Source organism: Hypanus sabinus, chromosome 7 (genome assembly GCF_030144855.1).
Source record: "Hypanus sabinus isolate sHypSab1 chromosome 7, sHypSab1.hap1, whole genome shotgun sequence".
In the NCBI taxonomy this organism is placed as follows: domain Eukaryota; kingdom Metazoa; phylum Chordata; class Chondrichthyes; order Myliobatiformes; family Dasyatidae; genus Hypanus; species Hypanus sabinus.
Genome location: NC_082712.1, coordinates 106,650,819 through 106,672,817, shown reverse-complemented (window position 1 = coordinate 106,672,817; position 21,999 = coordinate 106,650,819). Strand labels below are relative to the sequence as shown.

At 43.2% G+C, this 21,999-nt stretch overlaps 1 protein-coding gene across 1 annotated transcript in view; it reads right to left on the bottom strand.

Moving 5' to 3' along the window:
- Positions 1-21,999, bottom strand: part of LOC132397527 (mucin-6-like) — a 48,351-nt gene that overhangs the window by 5,400 nt on the left and 20,952 nt on the right. Inside the window, exon 6 of the mRNA XM_059976358.1 lies at positions 20,628-20,877. Within this exon, the coding sequence (XP_059832341.1) occupies positions 20,628-20,877 (250 nt within the window). The remainder of the gene's footprint in view (positions 1-20,627; positions 20,878-21,999) is intronic.

The window sequence follows — 21,999 nt, the reverse complement described above, 5'->3', positions numbered from 1 at the left end:
TTTATCAATCAGAGCATTGAGTATAGGAGTTGGGATGTAATATTAAAATTGTACAAGGCATTGGTAAAGCCTCATTTGAAGTATTGTGTACAGTTTTGGTCACCGAATTATAGGAAAGATGTCAATAAAAGAGAGAGAGTACAGAGGAGATTTACTAGAAAATACCTAGGTTTCAGCACCTAAGTTACAGAGAAAGGTTGAACAAGTTAGGTCTTTATTCTTTGGAGTGTAGAAGGTTGAGGGGGGACTTGATAGAGGTATTTAAAATTATGAGGGAGATAGATAGAGTTGACGTGGGTAGGCTTTTTCCATTGAGAGTAGGGGAGATTCAATCAAGAGGACATGAGTTGACAGTTAGGGGGCAAAAGTTTAGGGGTACCATGAGGGGGAATTTCTTTACTCAGAGAGTGGTAGCTGTGTGGAATGAGCTTCCAGTAGAAATGGTAGAGGCAGGTTTGATATTGTCATTTAAAGTAAAATTGGATAGGTACATGGACAGGAAACGAATGGAGGGTTATGGGCTGAGTGTGGGTCAGTGGGATTAGGTGAGAGTAAGCGTTCAGCACGGATTAGAAGGGCTGAGATGGCCTGTTTCCATGCTGTAAATGTTATATGATTATCTGACTGGCTGGAAAAATGGGCTGAAAATGGCAGATGGAATATAGTGCAGACAAGTGCGAGGTTTTGCACTTCGGTCGGACCAGTCAGGGCAGGTCTTCCACAGTGAATAGTAGCGTACTGAGGAGTGCTGGGAATACATGTCGATAATTCATTGAAAGTATTGAAAGTGGCATCACAGGTATATAGATTTGTAAAGAAAGTTTTTGACACATTAGCCTTCGTAAGTCAAAGCACTGAGTACAGGAGATGGGATGTTATGTTGACATTGTATCAGGCATTGGTGAGGCCTAATTTGGAGTACTGTGTGCAGTTTTGGTTATCTACCTACAGGAAAGATGTAAATAAGGTTGAAATAGTAGAGATAAAATTTACAAGGATTTTGTCAGGTTTGAGTTATAAGGAAAGGTTGAATCAGTTTGGACTGTATTCTGCAGAACACAGAAGATTGAGAGGAGATTTGATAGAGGTATACAAAGTCATAAGAGGTATCAATAGAGTAAATGCAAACAGGCTTTTTCCACTGAGGTGGGATGGAACTCCAACTAGAGGTCATGGGTTAAGGGAGAAAGGTGAAAAGTTTAAGTGGAATATGAGGGGAAACTTCTTCATTCAGATTGTGGAACAAGCTGCTAGGGTAAGTTGTTCATGTGAGTTCATTTCAACTTTTAAGAGAAGTTTGGTTAGGTACATGAAGGTAGGGATAAGGAGGGCTGTGGTCCCAGTGCAGGTAGATGGAATCAGACAGTTTAAATGGTTTTGCACAGACCAGATGGGCTGAAGGGCCTGTTGCTGCGCTGTATCTCTATGACTATAAATTGAAATTAAAGGCTAAAGATAGTAGGTTAATTGGTCATTGTAAATTGTTCCGTGATTAGGCTAGGATTAAATTGGGGAGGGGGGGAGTCGCTGGATGGCATGGCTGGAAGGGCCAGAAGGTCCTATTTTGTGCTGTATCTCTAAATTTAAAAATATCTCAACTTTGTGTGTGGCACACCTTGGCACAATGCATCTAAATAGCATGAGTACTACTTTATATCTGACTAATAAACCAGCAGCTGAGATCTCTTTAAGTCTCCTCAGTGGTGAATTGACAGTAAGTTGGCAGATGAAGTATAGAACGTAGAAGATTGCAGCACAAGAACAGCCTCTTCATCATACCATTGTCTGTGCTGCTTACTGTCTGTGCATGTATTTCATTCTCTGCCTGTTCATGTGTCTGGGGAAGTGCCTCTTAAATGTGGCTATCACATCTACATTTACCACCTCCTCTGGCAAGCAGTTCCATGTAACAATCATTCTTTCTGCTAAAAAAAACTCTCTAAATCTCCTTTAAACTTTCCCCTCTCACCTTAAACCTATGGTGCCCCTCCAGGATTTCAAATTTCAATCCTGGGGAAAACATTCTGCTACTCTCTCTATGGGTCTTATAAATTTATAAACTTCTGTCAGGTCATCCCTCAGCCTCTAAGGCTCCAGAGAAAACCTAGGTTTGTCCTACCTCTCTAAAGCTAATATATTCAACACTCTCATGTACATCTGCACCCTCTCCAGAGTCTCCACATACTATTGCATATTGGTAGGTATGATATTGTAGGCATCACGGAATCATGGCTCAGAGCTTATAGCTGTGATCTTATTGTCCGAGGATACACATTGTATCAAAAGGAAAGGCAAGAAGGCAGAGGGGGTGGCATAGCTCTGTTGGTAAAAAATGAATTAAAATATTAGAAAGAGCTGACATTGGTCAGAAGGTGTTAAATTGTTGTGGATAAAGTTAAGGAACTGCAAGGGTAAAAAGACCCTGATGAGAGTTGTATTCAGACCCCCTAAAAAGTAGTAAGGATGTAGCCCACAAATTACAATGGGAGATAGAAAATGCATGCCAATAGGGCAATGTTACAATACTCATGGGGGACTTCAATATGCAAATAGATAGGAAAAATCAGGTTGTTGCTGATTTCCAAGGGGGGAATTTCTAGAATGTCTACAAGATGGCTTTTAAGAGCAGCTTGTGGTTAAGCCTACTAAGAGATCATTTATTCTAGATTGTCTGTTGTGCAATGAACCAGAAATGAGCTTAAAAGAAACCCTAGGGGTAGTGATCATAAAATGATCAAATTCACCCTGAAATTTGAGAAGGAGAAGCTAACATCAGATATATCAGTATTACAGTAGAATAAAAGGAATTCAGAGGCATGAAAGAGGAGTTGTCCAAAAGTAATTGGAAAAGGGATGACAGCAAAGCAGGAATGGCTGGAATTTCCAAAGCTATTGTACATCCCAAAGAGGAAGAAGTATTCTAAGGGAAAGATGACACAACTGTGGTTAACAAGAGAAGTCAAAGCCAACATAAAAAACAAAGGGAGGGCATATAATAGAGCAAATATTAGTGGGAAGTTACAGGATTAGGAAGCTTTCATATACTAACAGAAGGCATCTAAAATCATTAAGAATATAAAGATGGAATATGAAAGACAGCTAGTTAATAATATTGAGGAAGATACCAAAAGTTTCTTCAGGCACATAAAGTGTAAAAGAGAGGGAAGAGTGGATTTCAGACTGCTGGAAAACAATGCTGGAGAGGTGTAATGAGGGACAACAAAATGGCAGACAAACTGAAAGAGTATTTTGTATTTTATTCACTGAGGAAAACACTAGCAGTATGATGGAAGTTCCAGGTGTCAGGAGGCATGAAATGTGTGAAGTTACCATTAGCAGAGAAAAAGTTCTTGAAGACACACAAGTCACCTGGACCAGATGGTATACACCCTAGGGTTCTGAAAGAGGTGGCTGAAGAGATCGTGAAGGCATTAGTAATAATCTTTCAAGAATCACTAGATTCTGGAATGGTTCTGGAAAACTAGAAATGTGCATATATCACTCTACTCTTCCAGAAGGGAGAGAGGCAGAAGAAAGGAAACTATTGGCCAGTTTGTCTGACATCAGTGATTGGGAAGATGTTGGAGTCAATTATGTTGGAATTCTTTGAAGAAATAACAAGCAAGATAGACATCAGTTTCTGTTGTGTACTTGGATTTTCAGAAGGCCTTTATTAAGGTGCCACACATGAGTCTGCTTAACAAGCTATGAGATTCTAGCATGGATAAAGCAGTGGCTAATTGGCAGAAGGCAAAGAGTGGGAATAAGGAGACTTTTCTGGTTGGCTGCCAGTGACTAGTGGTGTTCCACAGGGGTCTATATTGACTGATTCTTTTTACATTATTTGTTAATGATTTGAATTGATGGCTTTGTTGCAAAGTTTGCAGACAAAACGAAGATAGGTGGAGGGGCAGGTAGTTTTGAGGAAGTAGAAGGGCTACAGAAGGACTTAAACAGATGAGGAGAATGGGCAAATAAATGGCAGATGGAATACAATGTCAGGAAGTGTATGGTCATGCACTTTGGTAGAAGGAATGACAGGGTTCACTACTTTCTAAATGAAGAGAAAATACAATAAAACTGAGATGCAAAAGCACTTGGGAGTCCTTGTACAGGATTCCCTAAAGGTTCATTTGCAGGTTGAGTCTGTGGTGAGGAAGGCAAATCCGATGTTAGCATTCATTTCAAGAGGACTAGAATATAAAAGCAAGGATGCAATGTTGAAACTTTATAAAGCATTGGTGGGGCCTCACATGGAGTATTGTGAGCAGGTTTGGGCCCATTATTGAATTGAATTGAATTTTGGTTTATTGTCATTTAGAAACCATAACTGTAATGCAGTTAAAAAATGAAACAACGTTCCTCCAGAATGATATCACAAAGCACACGACAAAACAGACTACATCAGAAAATCCACATAACGTTTGGCAATCCCCAAATCCGGAGTCCGGAGAGGCTGCTGTGTATTAATATCAAGTTAGCGTCTTAGTACATTCCCCAGAAAGGAGCTCCAAACCACCAGACAAAACAAGACTACCCAGACACACCAAGTCAGGAGACCAACTCTACCACCCAACAAACCAAAAACTAAAGCTACAAGACCTACACAAACCCACATAGTTACAACAGTGCAGACAATATCATAATTGATAAAAAAACAGACCATGGGCACAGTAAAAATAGTCCAAAGATGTTAAAAGACTAAGTTTGAAAGAAACCACCACACAGTTTCCACAAGTCCTCAGGGTCCCGACAGACTCGCCATCCCACATCAGCGGCAGAAGGGAATACCCCCGCTATGGACTTCCAAGGCACCGCCTGACTCAGCCTCGCAGATGCAGCACACAATGAAAGCACTTTCGGACCCAGCCTCACAGACGCAGCACACAGTGAAGGTGCCCCGACCGCAGCGGACTCCGTGTCCATCAAGCCTCCAGCCTCCAACATCCCCTCCGGCACAGCCTCTCTGTGCACCACCCTCTACTGAGCGCACTATGACACTCCTGCCACTGGCACTGCGACCCCGAAGACTGGGGGCCTGTTCTTCCCAGCAGAGACCAGGACCTCGCAACAGGTCCTTGCCTTTTGTGGGCAAGCCAGTTCTGGATCCACAAAGCAATGTCTCCTTGGATCCCATGCCTCCTTACTTTCTCAAAAAGCCTTGCAGGGGGTACCTTATCAAATGCCTTGCTGAAATCCATATACACTACATCTACTGCTCTTCATCAATGTGTTTAGTCACAACCTCAAAAAATTCAATCAGGCTCATAAGGCACGACCTGCCTTTGACAAAGTCATGCTGACTCTTCCTCATCATATTATGCCTCCCCAAATGTTCATAAATCCTGCCTCTCAGGATATTCTCCATCAACTTACCAACCACTGAGGTAAGACTCACTGCTCTATTAATTCCTGGGCTATCTCTACTCCCTTTCTTAAATAAAGGAAAAACATCCACAACCCTCCAATCCTCCAGAACCTCTCCAATCCCTATTGATGATGCAAAGATCATTGTCAGAGACTCATCAATCTCCTCCCTCACTTCCCACAGTAGCCTGGGGTGCATCCCATCCAGTCCTAGCCACTTATCCAACTTGGTGCTTTCCAAAAGCTCCAGGACATCCTCTTTCTTAATATCTACATGCTCAAGCTTTTCAGTCTGCTGCAAGTCATCACTACAATCACTAAGATCCTTTTCCATAGTGAATACTGAAGTAAAGTATTCATTATGTACCTCTGCTACTTCCTCCAGTTCCTTACACACTTCCCCACTATCACACTTGATAGGTCCTATTCTTTCATGTCGAATTCTCTTGCTCTTCACATACTTGTAGAGTGCCTTGGGATTTCCCTTAATCCTAATCGCCAAGGTCTTCTAATGGCCTCTTCTGGCTCTCCTAATTTCATCCTTAAGCTCCTTCCTGTTAGCCTTATAATCTTCTAGATCTCTATCATTATCTATTTTGAAACTTTTGTCAGCTTTTCTTCTTGACTAGATTTCCAACAGCCTTTGTACATCACGTACCCTACCATTCTTTCCCTCTCCCATTGGAATGTACCTATGCAGATCGCCACACAAATATCCCCTGAACATTTGCCACATTTCTTCCGTACGTTTCTGAGAATATCTGTTTCCAAGTTCTTGCCTGATAGCTTCATATTTTCCCTTACTCCAATTAAATGTTTCCCTAACTTGTCTGTTCCTATCCCTCTACAATGCAATGGTAAAGGAGAAAGAATTGTGATCACTATTGCCAAAATGCTATCCCACTGAGAGATCTGACACCTGACCAGGTTCATTTCCCAATACCAGATCAAGTACAGCCTCTCCTCTTGTAGACTTATCTACATATTTTGTCAAGAAACCTTCCTGAACACACCTAAAAAACTCTACACCATCTAAACCGCTCTCTCCAGGGAGATGCCAATTGATATTTGGGAATTTAAAATCTCCCACTACAACAACCCTGTTATTATTACTACACCTTTCCAGAATCTATCTTCCTATCTGCTCTCAATGTTGCTGTTACTATTGGATGATGTATAAAAAACACCCAGTAGAGTTATTGACCCCTTCCTGTTCCTAACTTCCACCCACAGAGACTCCGTAGACAATCCCTCCATAACTTCCTCCTTTTCTGCAGCCATGACACTGTCTCTGATCAACAGTGCCTCGCCCAAACCTCTTTTGCCTCCTTCCCTGTCCTTTCTGAAACATCTAAAGCCTGACACCTGAAGTAACCTTTCCTGCCCCTGAGCCATCCAAGTCTCTGTAATGGCCACAACATTATGCTTTAAATTTCCTGCCTGATAGCATCATATTTCACCCTCCTCAAATTAAATACTTCCCATGTCGTCTGCTCCTATCCCTGTCCAAGGCATTATAGAGTCAGTGAGTTATAGTCACTGTCTCACCCATAAAGAGCTCTATCACCTGACAAAGTTTATTGCCTAGCGCAAGATCCAATATGGCCTCTCCTTTAGTTAGCCTGTCTACATATTGCATCAGGAATCCTTCCTGGACACACCTAATAAATTCTACCCCATCTAAACCTTTTGCACTAAGGAGGTGCCATTCAATATTGGGGAAGTTTAAGTCATCCATCACAACAACCCTATTATTTTTGCACCTTACCAATATCTACTTCCCAATCTGTTCCTTGGTGTTGCTGTTGCAAGGGATGCAGAGAGTTCCATATCATTTCTCACTAACTGTTCTGACTTCTACCCACATGACTCAGTAGACAATTCCTCCATGATGTCTTCTTTCTGCAACTTGAGTTACCATCCCTGCTGCTTCCACATCTTTTACCTCCCTCCCTGTCCCTTTAGTAATATCTATAGACTGGAACTTCCAGCAGCCATTCTTGCCCTTATGACAGCCAAGTCTGTGTAATGGTTGCTGTTTTGTGTAACTTCATCACTCTTATTCCTGATAGTTCTCACATTAAAATAGACATATAAAACACATCCCGCAGTTTTCAAAGATTCAATGTTTCAAAGTGCACTTATTATCAAAGTACGTATGCACTATACAACCCTGAGATTTGTCTTCTTACACACAGCCATGAAACCAAGAAACATCATGCACCATGGATCTGTTCAAAGAAAACATCAAACATCCAACATGGAAACAAATGGCCAAAAGTGAGTGAGGAACACATCAAACCACACTTTGGTTCAGTTCAGTTCAATTTAGCACTTTGTTGACTCCAGGCTGCAGAAGCTAGTCCACCCCGATCAAAATTGAACAAAATAGCAAAAACAAGGAGTAACCAGAAAGCAAAAACACATAACATGAACTGCAGAATCCAATCCCCTTATTAACGGCCTATTCTTCCTCATGCTCTTGCTACATGTTACCATTCATTTGCCAACCCAATCTACCATTCATTTCTCAACTGTGCAAGCAAACCTGCTACAGGTATGACCTCTACAAAGGTGATGGGAACCTGAGGGGGAACCAATGTTCTTGCGGGCAGGTTTGTTACAGGTGTTAGCGAGGGTTTAAACTAATTTGGCAGGAGGTTCTGAAAACCAGAATGAAGGATAGGACGAATGGTAAAAAAGTAAAGATAGCGTGCAGTCAGACTGTCAGGAAGGGCAGGCAGATGATAGGACAAAATTGCAGCCAGTAGAGTGAGTATCAGCGCATTAAGGATGCAGAATCAAAAAGGGTCGCAAATACAGCACTCAAAGTGTGATATCTCAATGTAGAGAGTATAAGAAATAAGATGGATGACTTTGTTGCACTATTACAGATTGTCAGGTATGATGTTCTGACCATCACTGAATCGTGGCTGAAGGATGGTTGCAGTTGGGAGCTGAATGTCCAAGGTTACACATTGTATTGGAGAGATAGGAAGGTAGGCAGAGGGGGAGGTGTGGCTCTGCTGGTAAAGAATGGCATCAAATCAGTAGAAAGATACAATCTTATAGGATCGGAAGATGTTGAATCCTTGTAGGTTGAGTTAAGAAATTGCAAGGATAAAAGGACCCTGACTACAGTTATATACAGGCCTCCCAGCAGTAGCTGGGATGTGGACCACAGATTACAGCAAGAAATAGAAAGTGCGTCAAAAGAGCAATGTTATCATGGTCATGGCAGATTTTTTCAACATGCAGTCAATTGGGAAAATCAGATTTGTAATGGATTTCAAGGGAGTGAGTTTGTTGAATGCCTAAGAGATAGCTTTTTAGAGCAGTTTGTCATTGAGCCTACTAGGGGATCAGCTATACTGGATTGGGTGTTACGTAATGAACCAGAGGTGATTATGGAGCTTAAGATAAAAGAATACTTAGGACCCAATGATCAACATTTGATTGAGTTCAACTTGAAATTTGATAGCAAGAAAGTAAAGCAGTATTTCAGTGTACTAAAGGAAGTTACAGTGGTATGAGAGATATGTTGGACAAAGTAAACTAGAAGGAACTGATGGCAGGAATGACGGCAGAGCAGAAATACTGTGTGTTTCTGGGAAAATGAGAAAGGTGAAGGACAGATGTATTCCAAAAGAAAAGACATACTCAAATGGCAAAATAGTATAATGGTGGCTGACAAAGTCAAATATAATGGAAAAATGAAAGCAAAACAAAAATTAACAGGAAAATAGAGGATTGGGAAGCTTTTAAAAACCTACAGAGAGGAATTAAAATAATCATTAGAAGGGAAAAGATGAATTATGAAAGCAAGCTAGAAAACAACATCAAAGTGGATAGTAAAAGCTTTTGAATGTTTGTAAAAAAATAAAAAATATAAAGCAAGCTGGTGGTGCAGTGACATCAGCACCAGACTCCGGAGCGAAGGTTCCCGAATTCGAACCCAGTCGGGCTGCTCCCAGGCATGCTTTCCATCTGTGCTGGGTTGAGTGTTGAGCTCACAACTCAGCCTCGTAAAAAATAACAACTGTGCTGTGAGAAGGACGTGGGGGACCACTCACAGAATCTTTCCTCCAAGACAACCACTTGAAAAAAAAGTGGTGCCGAGGCTCTGGCAGAGCATGGCACACAAAAATAAATAAATAAATTAACGAGATGAGAGTGGACACAGGACCACTAGAAAATGAGGCCGGAGAAATAATAATAGGGGGCAAGGAGATGGCAGATGAACTAAATGAGTATTTTGCATCAATCTTCACAGTGGAAGACACTAGCAGTGTGCCTGATGTTCTGTGAAGGAAGAGAAGTGGGTGCAGTTACCATTATGAGGGAGAAGATGCTCAAAAAGCTGATAGACCCAAGGGTATAAGCCACCCAGACCAGATGAACTGTACCCTAGGGTTCTGAAAGTGGTAGCAGTAGAGATTGCGGAGGCATTAGCAATGACTTTTCAAAAATCATTGGACTCTGCATGATGCCAGAGGACTGGAAAATTGCAGATGTCACTCCACTCCTTAATAATTGACTTTAACGTCTTCCCAACTACTGAGGTCAGGCTAACTGGTCTATAATTACCTTTCTGCTGCTTTCCTCCTTTCTTAGAGTCAGTTATTAAGGATGAGGTTATGGACTACTTGGTGACACAGGACAAGATAGGAGAAAGTCAGCCTGGTTTCCTTAAGGGAAAACCCTGCCTGACAAACCTGTTGGAATTCTTTGAGGAGATTACATGCAGGATAGATAAGGGGGATTCAGTGGAAGTCATATATGTAGTCTTTCAGAAGGCTTTTGACAAGCTGCCACACAGGAGGCTGCTTACTAAGTTAAGAGCCCATGGTATTAAAGGCACGTTACTAACATGGTTAGAGCATTTGCTGATTGGTAGGAGGCAGCAAGTGGGAATAGAAGGATCCTTGCTTAGTTGGCTGCCTGTGACTAGTGGTGTTCCGTAGGGGTCAGTGTTGGAACTGCTTCTTTTTAAGCTGTATGTAAATGATTTAGATGATGGAATAGATGGTTTTGTTGCCAAGTTTGTAGATGATACTGTTATGTGTGATGAGAAAACCAGATGGAGATGGGGTCCAGTTAACCCCCTGTAAACAATGCTGCTAACAAGAGAGAGAGGGATGGGGGGGGGGGGGGGGAAGCATCCTGATACAGATGTGAAAGAGAGAGACAAAGATTTAAAGTCATGGCTCCATGGATGATTTAGTATTATGGCTTCTTCACTGATTATTTACCTTTGCTACAAAGACACTCTTCTTTGCTCATTAACATTCTTGCTGAGACAGCAAGGAGTGGCCCAGTTTGATGGATATGGACATGGTCAGTTGGTGGATGGCTGGTACACCGGCAGGGGAGATAAAAAGGGAGTCTGCTGAGACACCGGCAGACACACCACTGGACACTGAAAGAGCATTGTGCACCCACAGGAAGGTGGGGCTTGGAGGATCGATTCGGGGGAATCGATCACCCTCGCCTGGGTGACAAGCTCACCACTGAAGAACGGTCTGGCTGGGAATGGAGGGGTCACAATCGGTGACCACAACATCACAAAAGGACAAGAAGATAACGGAAGGTTTGCCTGCTGCAACTGCTCACCTCTCACTTGCTCTCTCTTTCTCTCCCTCTCTCCAACGGTACCACAGCAACTACCTTGACTTGAACTGAACTCTGCATCATCTTAAGACTATTCATTTACCCCTAGGCTTTGAAAGAGTTTGGTTTTGATTTATATTTCTACACTTCTGTGTACATCATTGCTAACCTGTTTTATATGTATATTTGCATTTTATTGTACAGTGTGCTAGTGGGCAAGGCATCAGACTAGTAACCTGAAGGTCACTGGTTCGAGCCTCAGCTGAGGCAGCGTGTTTGTGTCCTTGAGCAAGGCATTTAACACATTGCTCTGCGACGTCACCAGTGCCAAGCTGCATGGGTCCTAGTGCCCTTCCCTTGTACAACATTGGTGGTGTGGAGAGGGGAAGGCCTGCAGCTTGGGCAACTGCCGGTCTCCCATACAACCCTGCCCAGGCCTGCTCTCTGGAAACTCCAGGCGCAGATCCATGGTCTCTCGAGACCAACTGATGCCACCACCATTGTACAGTATTACTTAGTTTACTAATAAACACTCTTAGTTACAGTACCACCAGACTCCAATGTATCATTCCATTCCTGCTGGTTTGGTAACCCAGTCACGGGGTACGTGACAATACGAAGTTTGGTGGAGGGGCAAGTAGTGTTGAGGAAATGGGTAGGATGCGAAGGACTTAGACAGATTAGGACAATGGGCAAGAAAGTGGCAAATGATATACAATGTTGGAAAATGCATTGTCTTGCACCTTGGCGGTAGAAATAAATGAGCAGACTATTTTCTAAACAGGGAGAAAATTTCTAAACCAAAGGGACTGCAAAACACCCTGAAGGTTAACTTGCAGGTAGAGTCAGTGGTGTGGAAGGTAAATGCAATGTTTCAAGAGGTCTAGAATACAAGATCAGGGATGGGATACTAAGGCACTGGTGGGGCCTCACCTTGAGTACTGTGTAACAGTTTTGTGCTCCTCATCTAAGAAATGGTGTGCTGGCATTGGAGAGGGTTCAGAGGAGTTTCACAAGGATGATTCCAGGAATGGAAGGGTTATCATATGAGGAATGTTTGATGGCTCTCTGTCTAGACTCACTGGAATTCAGAAGAATGAGTGGGGATCTCATTGAAGCCTTTTGAATGTTGAAAGGCCTAGACAGAGTAGATGTGGAAAGGATGCTTCCCATTGTGGGGGAGTCTAGGTCAAGGGGGCACAGCTTCAGGATAGAGAGGTGTCCATTTAAAACAGATGTGGTGAAATTTATGGAATTTGTTACCACAGGCAGCTGTGGAGTCCAGGTCATTGGATGTATTTAAGGCAGTGCATGATTGATTCTCGATTGGACACGGCATCAAATATTCCAGGGAGAAGGCCGGGGAGTGGGATTGTGGAAGGGAAAATAGGATCAGCTATGATTGAATGGTGGAGCAGACCTGATGGGCCAAATGGCCTAATTTGGCTCCTATGCCTTAGGGTCTAAACCTGCCCATTACGACTTTGGTCCCTCTTGAGCTCAGGTACAACCTATTCCTTTTCTACAGGTTGTGTCTCCCAAAAAAAAATGATCCCAATGATCCATTGCACCCATTCTTCAGCCACACATTCACCTGCTATCTCATCCTATTCTTACCGTAACTGGTGTGTGGCACATGCAGTTATTGAGGAACGATTACTCTTGAAGTCCTTCTTTTCAGTTTTCTTTGTAAATCCTTATATTTGCTTTTCAGGACCACACCTCTTTTCTGAGCTATGTCATTGATACCAGTAAGGACCATGAATTCTGGTTGCTTACACTTCTCCCTTAGAATGTTGAGGACCTAATCCTGGCATCTGGGAGGCAACATACTGTGAATCTCTTTCATGTTGACAGAGGGCTAGTCAGAGGCTCAAAGTTTTCAAACTGACTCGGAGTTGGCTGTGGTTGGACCTCCCAGAGTGCTGTATCGGCAAGCTGTTACCTTGGAGGTTCACGGCAGGAAGAGTTTTTCTTCCTTCTACCATCTGCATGAGTTGATGGGCTGTCAGGACTTTGAGACTTTATTTTAAACCGTGCCATGGACTGCTCTTTATCAGATTACAGTATTGCTTTGCACTGTTGAAACTATGTGTTATAATTATGTGGTCTTTGTCAGTTAGTCTTTTATTAATTATGGTATTGCTTACACTGTTGAAACTATATGTTAACTATAACTATATGTAACTATGTGGTTTTGTGTAGGTCTTGTAGCTTTAGTTTTGTCTGATGGGTTTGTAGTTCCTTTCTGGGCAATGTGCTAAGACAGTAGCGCGATATCAATACGCAGCAGCCTCGCCGGACTCTGGATTGGGGATTACCAAACATGTGGTTTTTCTTGTGTGGTCTGTTTTGTGCTTTTTCGTGATATCATTCCGGAGAATGTTGTCTCATTTTTTTTAACTGCATTGTATTTGTGGTTTATAAATGACAATAAACTGAATCTGAATCTCCTGTCTGTTCTCTTAACCATTAAATCCCCTATCACCACTTGCCTCTTCTACCCCCTTCCACTCTCAGCCATGGAGCCAGACTGTACAAGAGAATTGGTCACTGTCTTTCTCCTGGTTGCTTGTTCCCCACAACAGTATCAGTATATTTGTTAATGAGGGGATGACCACAGGGGTATGCTGCACTATGACTATTCCCTTCATCTCTCCTCAGTCACCTAGCTACCCAAATCCTGCAACTTTTACTTTTCCTGCATTATTTTAGTTTTGCCATTCAGGATTTTTTTTGGCAAGAAAACACCTTTTTCCTTAGTGCACTTGATGAGATATGTAGTGTATTCATTTCAACACCTTCTGCCACTTGTCCAGTTTGTTGATTTGCCCAGTTTAGCAATGCCTCATTCAGTTAAAGTCACATCTCAAATTCATAACAGTTCTCCTTTAGAAACACAACAGTAATCAATTATATACTGATAAGCACTCATATATCTTTGGGCTGTTAGATCAGTCTGGCTTATTTCATGTTAATGCTCTCTCACAGTTAAGTTTAGCTCAGTGAAAGGAGATAAAGCAAGAGAAGTCTCAAATTGTTATGTATGAAAAGAGTCAGTTTCTCACTGTTCAAACTGCTTACGGGTGAGATTTTGTAACCAGTGTTCAGCCAGAACTGCTGAGTGGGTGATCTGTCTCACTTTCTCCTGAGATCCCCAACATCACAGAATCCAGTCCACTTTGATTTCAAAGAATCACAGAATCCTACAACATGTGGACCTTTGCATATTATCCCCATTGCCCAATGCTTGGCTGATGAATCACCATGTCATGGAAGCCAAGTGTTCACCGAGAGCCAAGGGCTCTCAACCTTTTTTTAATGCTATGAACCAATAGCATTAAGCAAGGGGTCAATGGACCCAAGCTTGGGAGCACCTGATTCTGGACATTCCTCATGTGCTGCAAATGAACTAAGTTCCACCACTCTCTCAGCCTCTGTATTCCAGGTATATATCACTCTATAGTAAGCAATGTTGCAGGTCATATCAGCTCAAATTCTCCCCCCACCCCCCACCTTCCCCACTAATTTAATCCTGTATCATCTAGTTTTAACCACTTCTAATATGGCAAAACATTTCCTAAAGTCTATAATTTAAATTTCTGCATTTCATACATTTTAAAAACTTCAATCACGTCTCCTCATTATTTCCTCCACTCCAGAGAGAAAGGACCTAGTTTTTCCAGTCTCCTATAACTGAACTGCTCCAACCAAGAAAAAGGCCCTGTGGCCCTTGCATCTAAGGTGACTGTATTCCCATTTATACCAATCCTGCTTTGCTCCACATCTTACCAGGAAAGAGCTGACAGAAGGTCAGGTCATCACAGCTGCAGCACTGAAGACATGAATTTCACAGATGACGGTGTCTCCAGCCAATGTTTTCTACTTAACAGTGTGGAAAATTGCCTAGAAATGCCCTGTTGGTAAAACACAAGATAATTCTAGTCTAACTACCTACCAATTAGTGGTGAAGGCCAGACTATTGCATTTTTGTAGAAGTGGAGATGGACAAATATTTGTAAGATTGAGGAAATGAGGAGGTGTTAAGACTGGTATCAATCAGTCATGATCATACTGAAAGTTAAGCCAGGCTTGAGAGGTCTGCTGGCCTAGTCCTGATTCTATGTTCTTGTGCTGTATAGAAAAATAGAACCACACATAATAGTAAATGTCCCTTCGGCCCAACCACCAGCAGCTTGAGGGAGTGGAAACCTGTCCTTTTGGGAGAAGCTCATAGGTATTTCTGACTAACATTGCCCATAAACTCAGGTTCACCATCTTCTTTTGAAGATTGAAGTAGATGAGGTTACCTTGGTATGACTTAGGCTGGGTGGCCTGGGAACAGCAAACTGGGAGCAGGGATTACTGTAACCTGTGATGAGGAAGTCAATGTGACCTTAACCTAGCATGAGAGCGCTCTCCAGACAGGAGAGGGCAGCTACGAGTCCACCCCCACCCCACCCAGTGAGACAAATCTCAGTGATGATAGTTGAACCTACTGAAGCATTCCCCAACAAAGAGGTTCTGGTAGGACTTGTTGTCTCCATGTGCCCTGTGGGAGGAAGCTCTTCACAGGTGGCCATGCCTGTGTGCCCCTCCCTGACATACTGTCTCACCTACCCCGAGGCTTTCAGTAACAGAGTGCAGCTGACCCCAGCAACGAGGCACCCATGGAATGAGTGCATGACAGCTCAATGTGGAGGGATACACAGCCTTGGGGCTCCTGGTGTCAGCAGAATGAACCAAACAGTGCTGCAGGAAGATGTTGGTGTGAAGCTCTCAGCTCTTGTTTTGTGGTGACTTATGGAAATGTGCTGTATTGTACTGATGCAAAGTATCTTATAATTTCATGACTAATGCAAATTCATCCCAAAAGGATCACTTGTACAATCTGCTCTGGGTGCAGTTGACCTAACTATATTGCCCCGATCATCGACTCCTATGTGCACTGGACTATTTGTCCACCACGTCCACACTCAGCGTGGCCACCCATTCCCATTAATCCCATATTTCAGCATTTGGCCTGTGGTTATCTAATTCAGCCTGAGGGACAAGTTCACTTAATCACAGAAAACACACCAGCAAAGGGCAGGAGTAGGCTGCCTGGCCACTTCAGCTTGCTCAGACACATAATGAGATAGAGGCCATTTAATTGCAGTCTCATTTTCAAGAGTATGGAGACAATGGAGAGCCTCTTATCACTACAACTGCTCCTCCAGCAAACCGGCACTTTCTGCATCATTTCTCCAAAACTGGGTGTCAGCTTTTCTGCTCTTCTGACTGGTAGAAGCTACCTCAATGACTAGCATCAGGCAGCACTTGCTGTACGTCCACTGTGATGACATGCTTTGAGAGGCTGGTGATGAAACACATCAGCTCCTGCCTGAGAGGTGACTTGGATCTGTTTCAAATTGCCTACCAGCATAACAGGTCCTCAGCAGATGCCATTTCATTGGCTCATCACTCAAGCTGCAACATTGGACGGTAAAGATGCACATATGAGGATGTTCTTCATTGACTACAACTTGACATTCAATATCATCATCCCCTCAAAACTAATCAATAAGCTCCAAGACCTTAGCCTCAATACCTCCTTAAGCACCTGGATCCTCTATTTTCTCACTGGCAGACTCTCAGTCAGTTTGGACTGGCAACATGTCCTCCACAATTTACATAAGCACAGGTGCACTATAAGTGTGTGTACACTTACTCCCCGGCTGGTAAACAGTTTTGTTCCTCGGTGTCAACATTTCTGAAGATCTGCCCTGGCCTAACATATTGATGCAATTATGAAGGCATGGCAATGGCTACATCTCATTAGCAGTTTGTGGAGATTTGGTGTGTCACCAGATGCCAGTAAATTTCTACAGATGTACCATGGTGAGCATTCTGACTGATTGCATCAGCATCTGGTATGGAGGAGCCCCTGCACCATCACAAGAAAGGCCCGGCATCGAGGACATCTTCAAAAGGTGATGCCTCAAAAAGGAGGCAATTATCATTAAGTAATCTCACGATCCAGGACTTGCTGCCTTCTTAGTGCTACCATCAGAGAGGAGGTATGTGAGCCTGAAGACATACATGCAATGTTTTAGGAAGACCTTCTTCCCCTCCACCATCAGATTTCTGAACAGACAATGAACCAGCCCATGAAAATTACCTCATGATGTTGCTCTTTTTCTGCATTACTTATTGAATTTAATTTTTTATACATATTTCTTATTATAATTTATGGTACTTTAAGTACTGCACTGTCCCACTGCCACCAAGCAACAAATTTAATAACATACGTCAGTGATATTAAACGTAAAAACAAAGGCCAAGAAATCAACTGATGCATGCACTGAGTCTCAAATGGTGATGAGAAGGCAAACAAGAGTGAGTACCACGGAGGCATTTGACTGGTTGCAACATCATCTGCCATGGAGGGGCCAATGCACAGGATCTAAAGCTGTGGAGAGTTGTAAACTCAGCCAGCTCCATCGTGGCGGCCACTAGCCTCCCCAGCACTGAGGTGACGCCTCACAGTGGCATTTTCTTCAGCTGTAGTAATGACTCTGTCCATCACCAAAGCACGATGGATGTACCATCTGCAATTCAGCAATTGTATTTTGAAGCAGTTCACAAAACCATTACAAAGGAAGCAACTGTGGTGGAAAACCAGAATCTACAAGTGATCTTTAATGTCACACGTCATCCTGACTTGGAGAAATATCACTATTGCTGAAAGGCCACTGGATGAAATTCCTGGACCTGCCTCTGTCCCAGTACTTGAACTACAGTTCTGTATTAGTTTGGCCAAGTGCACTTATCATGTTATCAAGGTCATTTTGGGCTCTTCAGTGAAGATGAGTGAGCAATGATATTGTCCGGAATACCAGGAAAAGCTCCCCTGCACATTTTTGAAAGATTCTGTGATCTTTGGTGCCAACATTTTATGACTATTCGGTCACGCTATGCCAATGTTTCTCACAAAGCCCATCTTCACTGAAGAGCCCAAAATGACCTTGATAACATTGGCATAGCGTGACCGAATAGTCATAAAATGTTGGCACCAAAGATCACAGAATCTTTCAAAAATGTGCAGGGGAGCTTTTCCTGGTATTCCGGACAATATCATTGCTCACTCAAGTTGCTACTTTTCTGTTGTCTCTGTGATTTCTGTACACATTGTCAATAGTGACTATACTTCAAAAATTTGTTCTTTGGCATAATACAAAAGATGCAAATGCAGTTCATTCCAATGAGAAGGAAGGATTCAAAGAGGGGGAAGGGGCCACAGTGGTTGACAAAGGAAGTCAGAGATTGTATAGCATTAAAGAAAAAGAAGTATGACAGGGCTAAGATGAGTGGGAATACAGATGATTGGGAAAGTTTTAAGGAACAGCAGATCTTAACTAAAAAAGCAATATGGAGAGAAAAAATCAGGTATGAGCTCAGTCTAGCCAAGAATATAAAAGGGGATAGCAAAAGCTTTTTTAGCTATGTGAAGAGAAAGAAGATAGTTAAGAACAATGTTGGCCCCTTGAAGAATGAATTGGGAGAAATTGTTATGGGAAACAGGGAAATGGCAACAGAATTTAATGCATACTTTAGATCTGTCTTCACCAGGGAGGACACAAGCAATCTCCCAGATGTATGGATGGGCCAGGGTCATAAGATATCAGAGGAATTGAGACAGATTGACATTAGGAAAGAAACTGATGAGGAGACTGGTAGGACTGAAGGCTAATAAATCCTTGGGTCCAGATGGTCTGCATCCGAGGGTTCTAAAAGAGGTGGCTCAGGAAATTGCGGATGCATTGGTAATCATTTTCCAATGTTCCTTAGATTCAGGATCAGTTCCTGAAGATTGGAGAGTGGCTAATGTTGTCCCACTTTTCAAGAAGGGAGGGAAGGAGAAAACGGAGAACTATCGCCCTGTTAGCCTAACGTCAGTCGTGGGGAAGATGCTTGAGTCCATTATTAAGGACGAAATAGTGGCACATCTAGATGGCAGAAATAGGATTAGGCCAAGCCAGCATGGATTTACCAAGGGCAAATCATGCTTGACTAATCTGTTGGAGTTTTTTGAGGGTGTAACAAGGATGTTAGATGAGGGTAAGCCAGTAGATGTTGTGTACCTAGATTTTCAGAAGGCATTCGATAAGGTGCCACATAGGAGATTGGTGAGTAAAATCAGAGCTCATGGCATTGGGGGCAGGGTTTCAACATGGATAGAAAACTGGTTGGCAGATAGAAAGCAAAGGGTAGCAGTGAATGGGTGTTTCTCAGACTGGCTGGAGGTGACTAGTGGGGTACCACAGGGCTCTGTATTGGGACCACAGCTCTTTACGATTTATGTCAATGATTTAGAAGAGGGCATTGAAAACTATTTCAGCAAGTTTGCTGACGATACTAAACTGGGTGGCAGTGTGACATGCGAAGAGGACGTTAGGAGAATACAGGGAGACTTGGATAGGCTAGGTGAGTGGGCAGATACTTGGCAGATGTCATTCAATGTGAATAAATGTGAAGTTATCCACTTTGGAAGCAGGAACAAGAGGGCAGAGTGTTGTCTGAACGGTGTAGAGTTAGGTAAGGGAGAAATGCAAAGAGACCTAGGAGTCCTAGTTCACCAGTCAATGAAGGTGAATGAGCAAGTGCAACAGGCAGTGAAGAGGGCAAATGGAATGTTGGCCTTTGTTACAAGGGGAATTGAATACAAGAGCAAGGATGTTCTTTTGCATTTGTACAGGGCCCTAGTGAGACCACACCTGGAATATTGTGTACAGTTTTGGTCTCCAGGTTTAAGGAAGGACATTCTGGCAATTGAGGAAGTGCAGCATAGATTCACTAGGTTGATTCCTGGGATGGCAGGGCTGTCTTACGCAGAGAGATTGGAGAGATTGGGCTTGTACACGCTGGAATTGAGGAGATTGAGAGGGGATCTGATTGAAACGTTTAAGATAATTAAAGGATTTGATAGGATTGAGGCAGGAAATATGTTCCAGATGTTGGGAGAGTCCAGTACCAGAGGGCATGGATTGAGAATAAGAGGTCAGTTATTTAAAACAGAGTTGAGGAAGAGCTTCTTCTCCCAGAGAGTTGTGGAGGTGTGGAATGCACTGCCTCGGAAGACGGTGGAGGCCAATTCTCTGGATGCTTTCAAGAAGGAGCTGGATAGATATCTGATGGATAGGGTTATCAAGGGATATGGGGACAAGGCAGGGACTGGGTATTGATAGTGAATGATCAGCCGTGATCTCAGAATGGCGGTGCAGACTGGAGGGGCCGAATGGTCTACTTCTGCACCTATTGTCTATTGTCTATTGTTTTCTGCTCCGGTCAAGGTGCTTCCTATTCCAGCCTAAATCTAATTATAAGTGGAATTTGCAGGCATTTTGGGGGTTGTCTGCAGACATTCTGGCAATCAGTACAAGCATGTGCATCTTTTTGGCCAGAGTCTGTGGAAAGAGCTATCCTTGGTGAACACCAGTCACTAGGGTGAAGCCCACAGAGTAAGACTGCTCACCTTCCTTCTGTAAAACACACTAACCATTATATAATGTTACTTTCTAAGCAATGCCACCATTAATGTCCAGAAAGTTTTATAATTTACTCTCAACCAATAAATACTCATTAAGTTCCCAATAATACAATCTACCTACCACGTTCCTCCATAATGAGTTATCTGCTGGTTGGCATGTGCAATGACCTCATTAGCCAGGTAGCACGGGCACTCAGCTGCACTGACACATCGTCCAGTGTTGTCCTTGTATGTAAACTCTGGGCAGTTGCAGCCATCCACCAGAAGATATACTGAAGAGCACTCAAAGTCCGGATTGGACAGTGACAGGCAGGTGCGGTTACATGTTTTGGAATCGTAGCTAAAAATCTGATTGTAGGGGCACAGAATTCCTGGAAAAACAAGATCAATGCTTTTATAATATTGCATTAAGTTATAATCTGTTGTGTCAAATTCTGAACTTTAGTGTTTTCATTTCAAAAAGCATTTAGCCAGGTGCGGTGATCTTTCAGTTTTGGACGGATTTCCCATCGGAGATGGATTTCTCAGCCAGGCATATCTGGAAATATGCTGCCACATCCACCTCCCCCCTACCCCCCGTTATTGCCTCACAGAGTAACATTTCCTTTGCAGTTTTACCTCCTAGTGCTACCCACGGAGGGACAGTCGTTTCCCTCTTTTTTTTTTGTTTTTTATTACAAAATCCTTTATTACAAAATCCTTTATTACAAATATCGGTGCTATACAATATACACAAAACAGTGGCAAACACAATTACTGCACTACAAATAGACAATAGACATTACACCAGAATGTTGCCATCCCTATCTACGATGGCATTTACACCCCGCGGAGCCCAACGGTCTCAAAACTCCTCTAAGGTCGCCGTGGACTGCGCGTTTTCTTTTTCAATAGTTACCCGGGCACGAACATACCCCCTAAACATCGCCAGGCAGTCTGCCCAGGGAGATCCTCCCGCCACCCGTTTCCAAGACCCACGGATGGCGGATTTCACCAGCCCCAGGAGCAAGTTGACTAGGACGTCCTCATCCCTCCATGCCCCCTTCCTTACTGGATGACCATATATAAACAGGGTGGGACTAAAATGCAGCCAGAAGGCGAGAAGCAGCCCACGCAAATATGCAAAAAGAGGCTGCAGCCTCACACACTCCCCCGGTGCCAACCACGGCGTGATGGTTGCTCCACACACAAGTGCTACCCACGACGTGATGTTTGTTCCACACACTGGTGTTGCCCACGGTGTGATGGTTGTTCCACACACTGGTGTTGCCCACGGTGTGATGGTTGTTCCACACACTGGTGTTGCCCACGGTGTGATGGTTGTTCCACACACTGGTGTTGCCCACGGTGTGATGGTTGTTCCACACACTGGTGTTGCCCACGGTGTGATGGTTGTTCCACACACTGGTGTTGCCCACGGTGTGATGGTTGTTCCACACACTGGTGTTGCCCACGGTGTGATGGTTGTTCCACACACTGGTGTTGCCCACGGT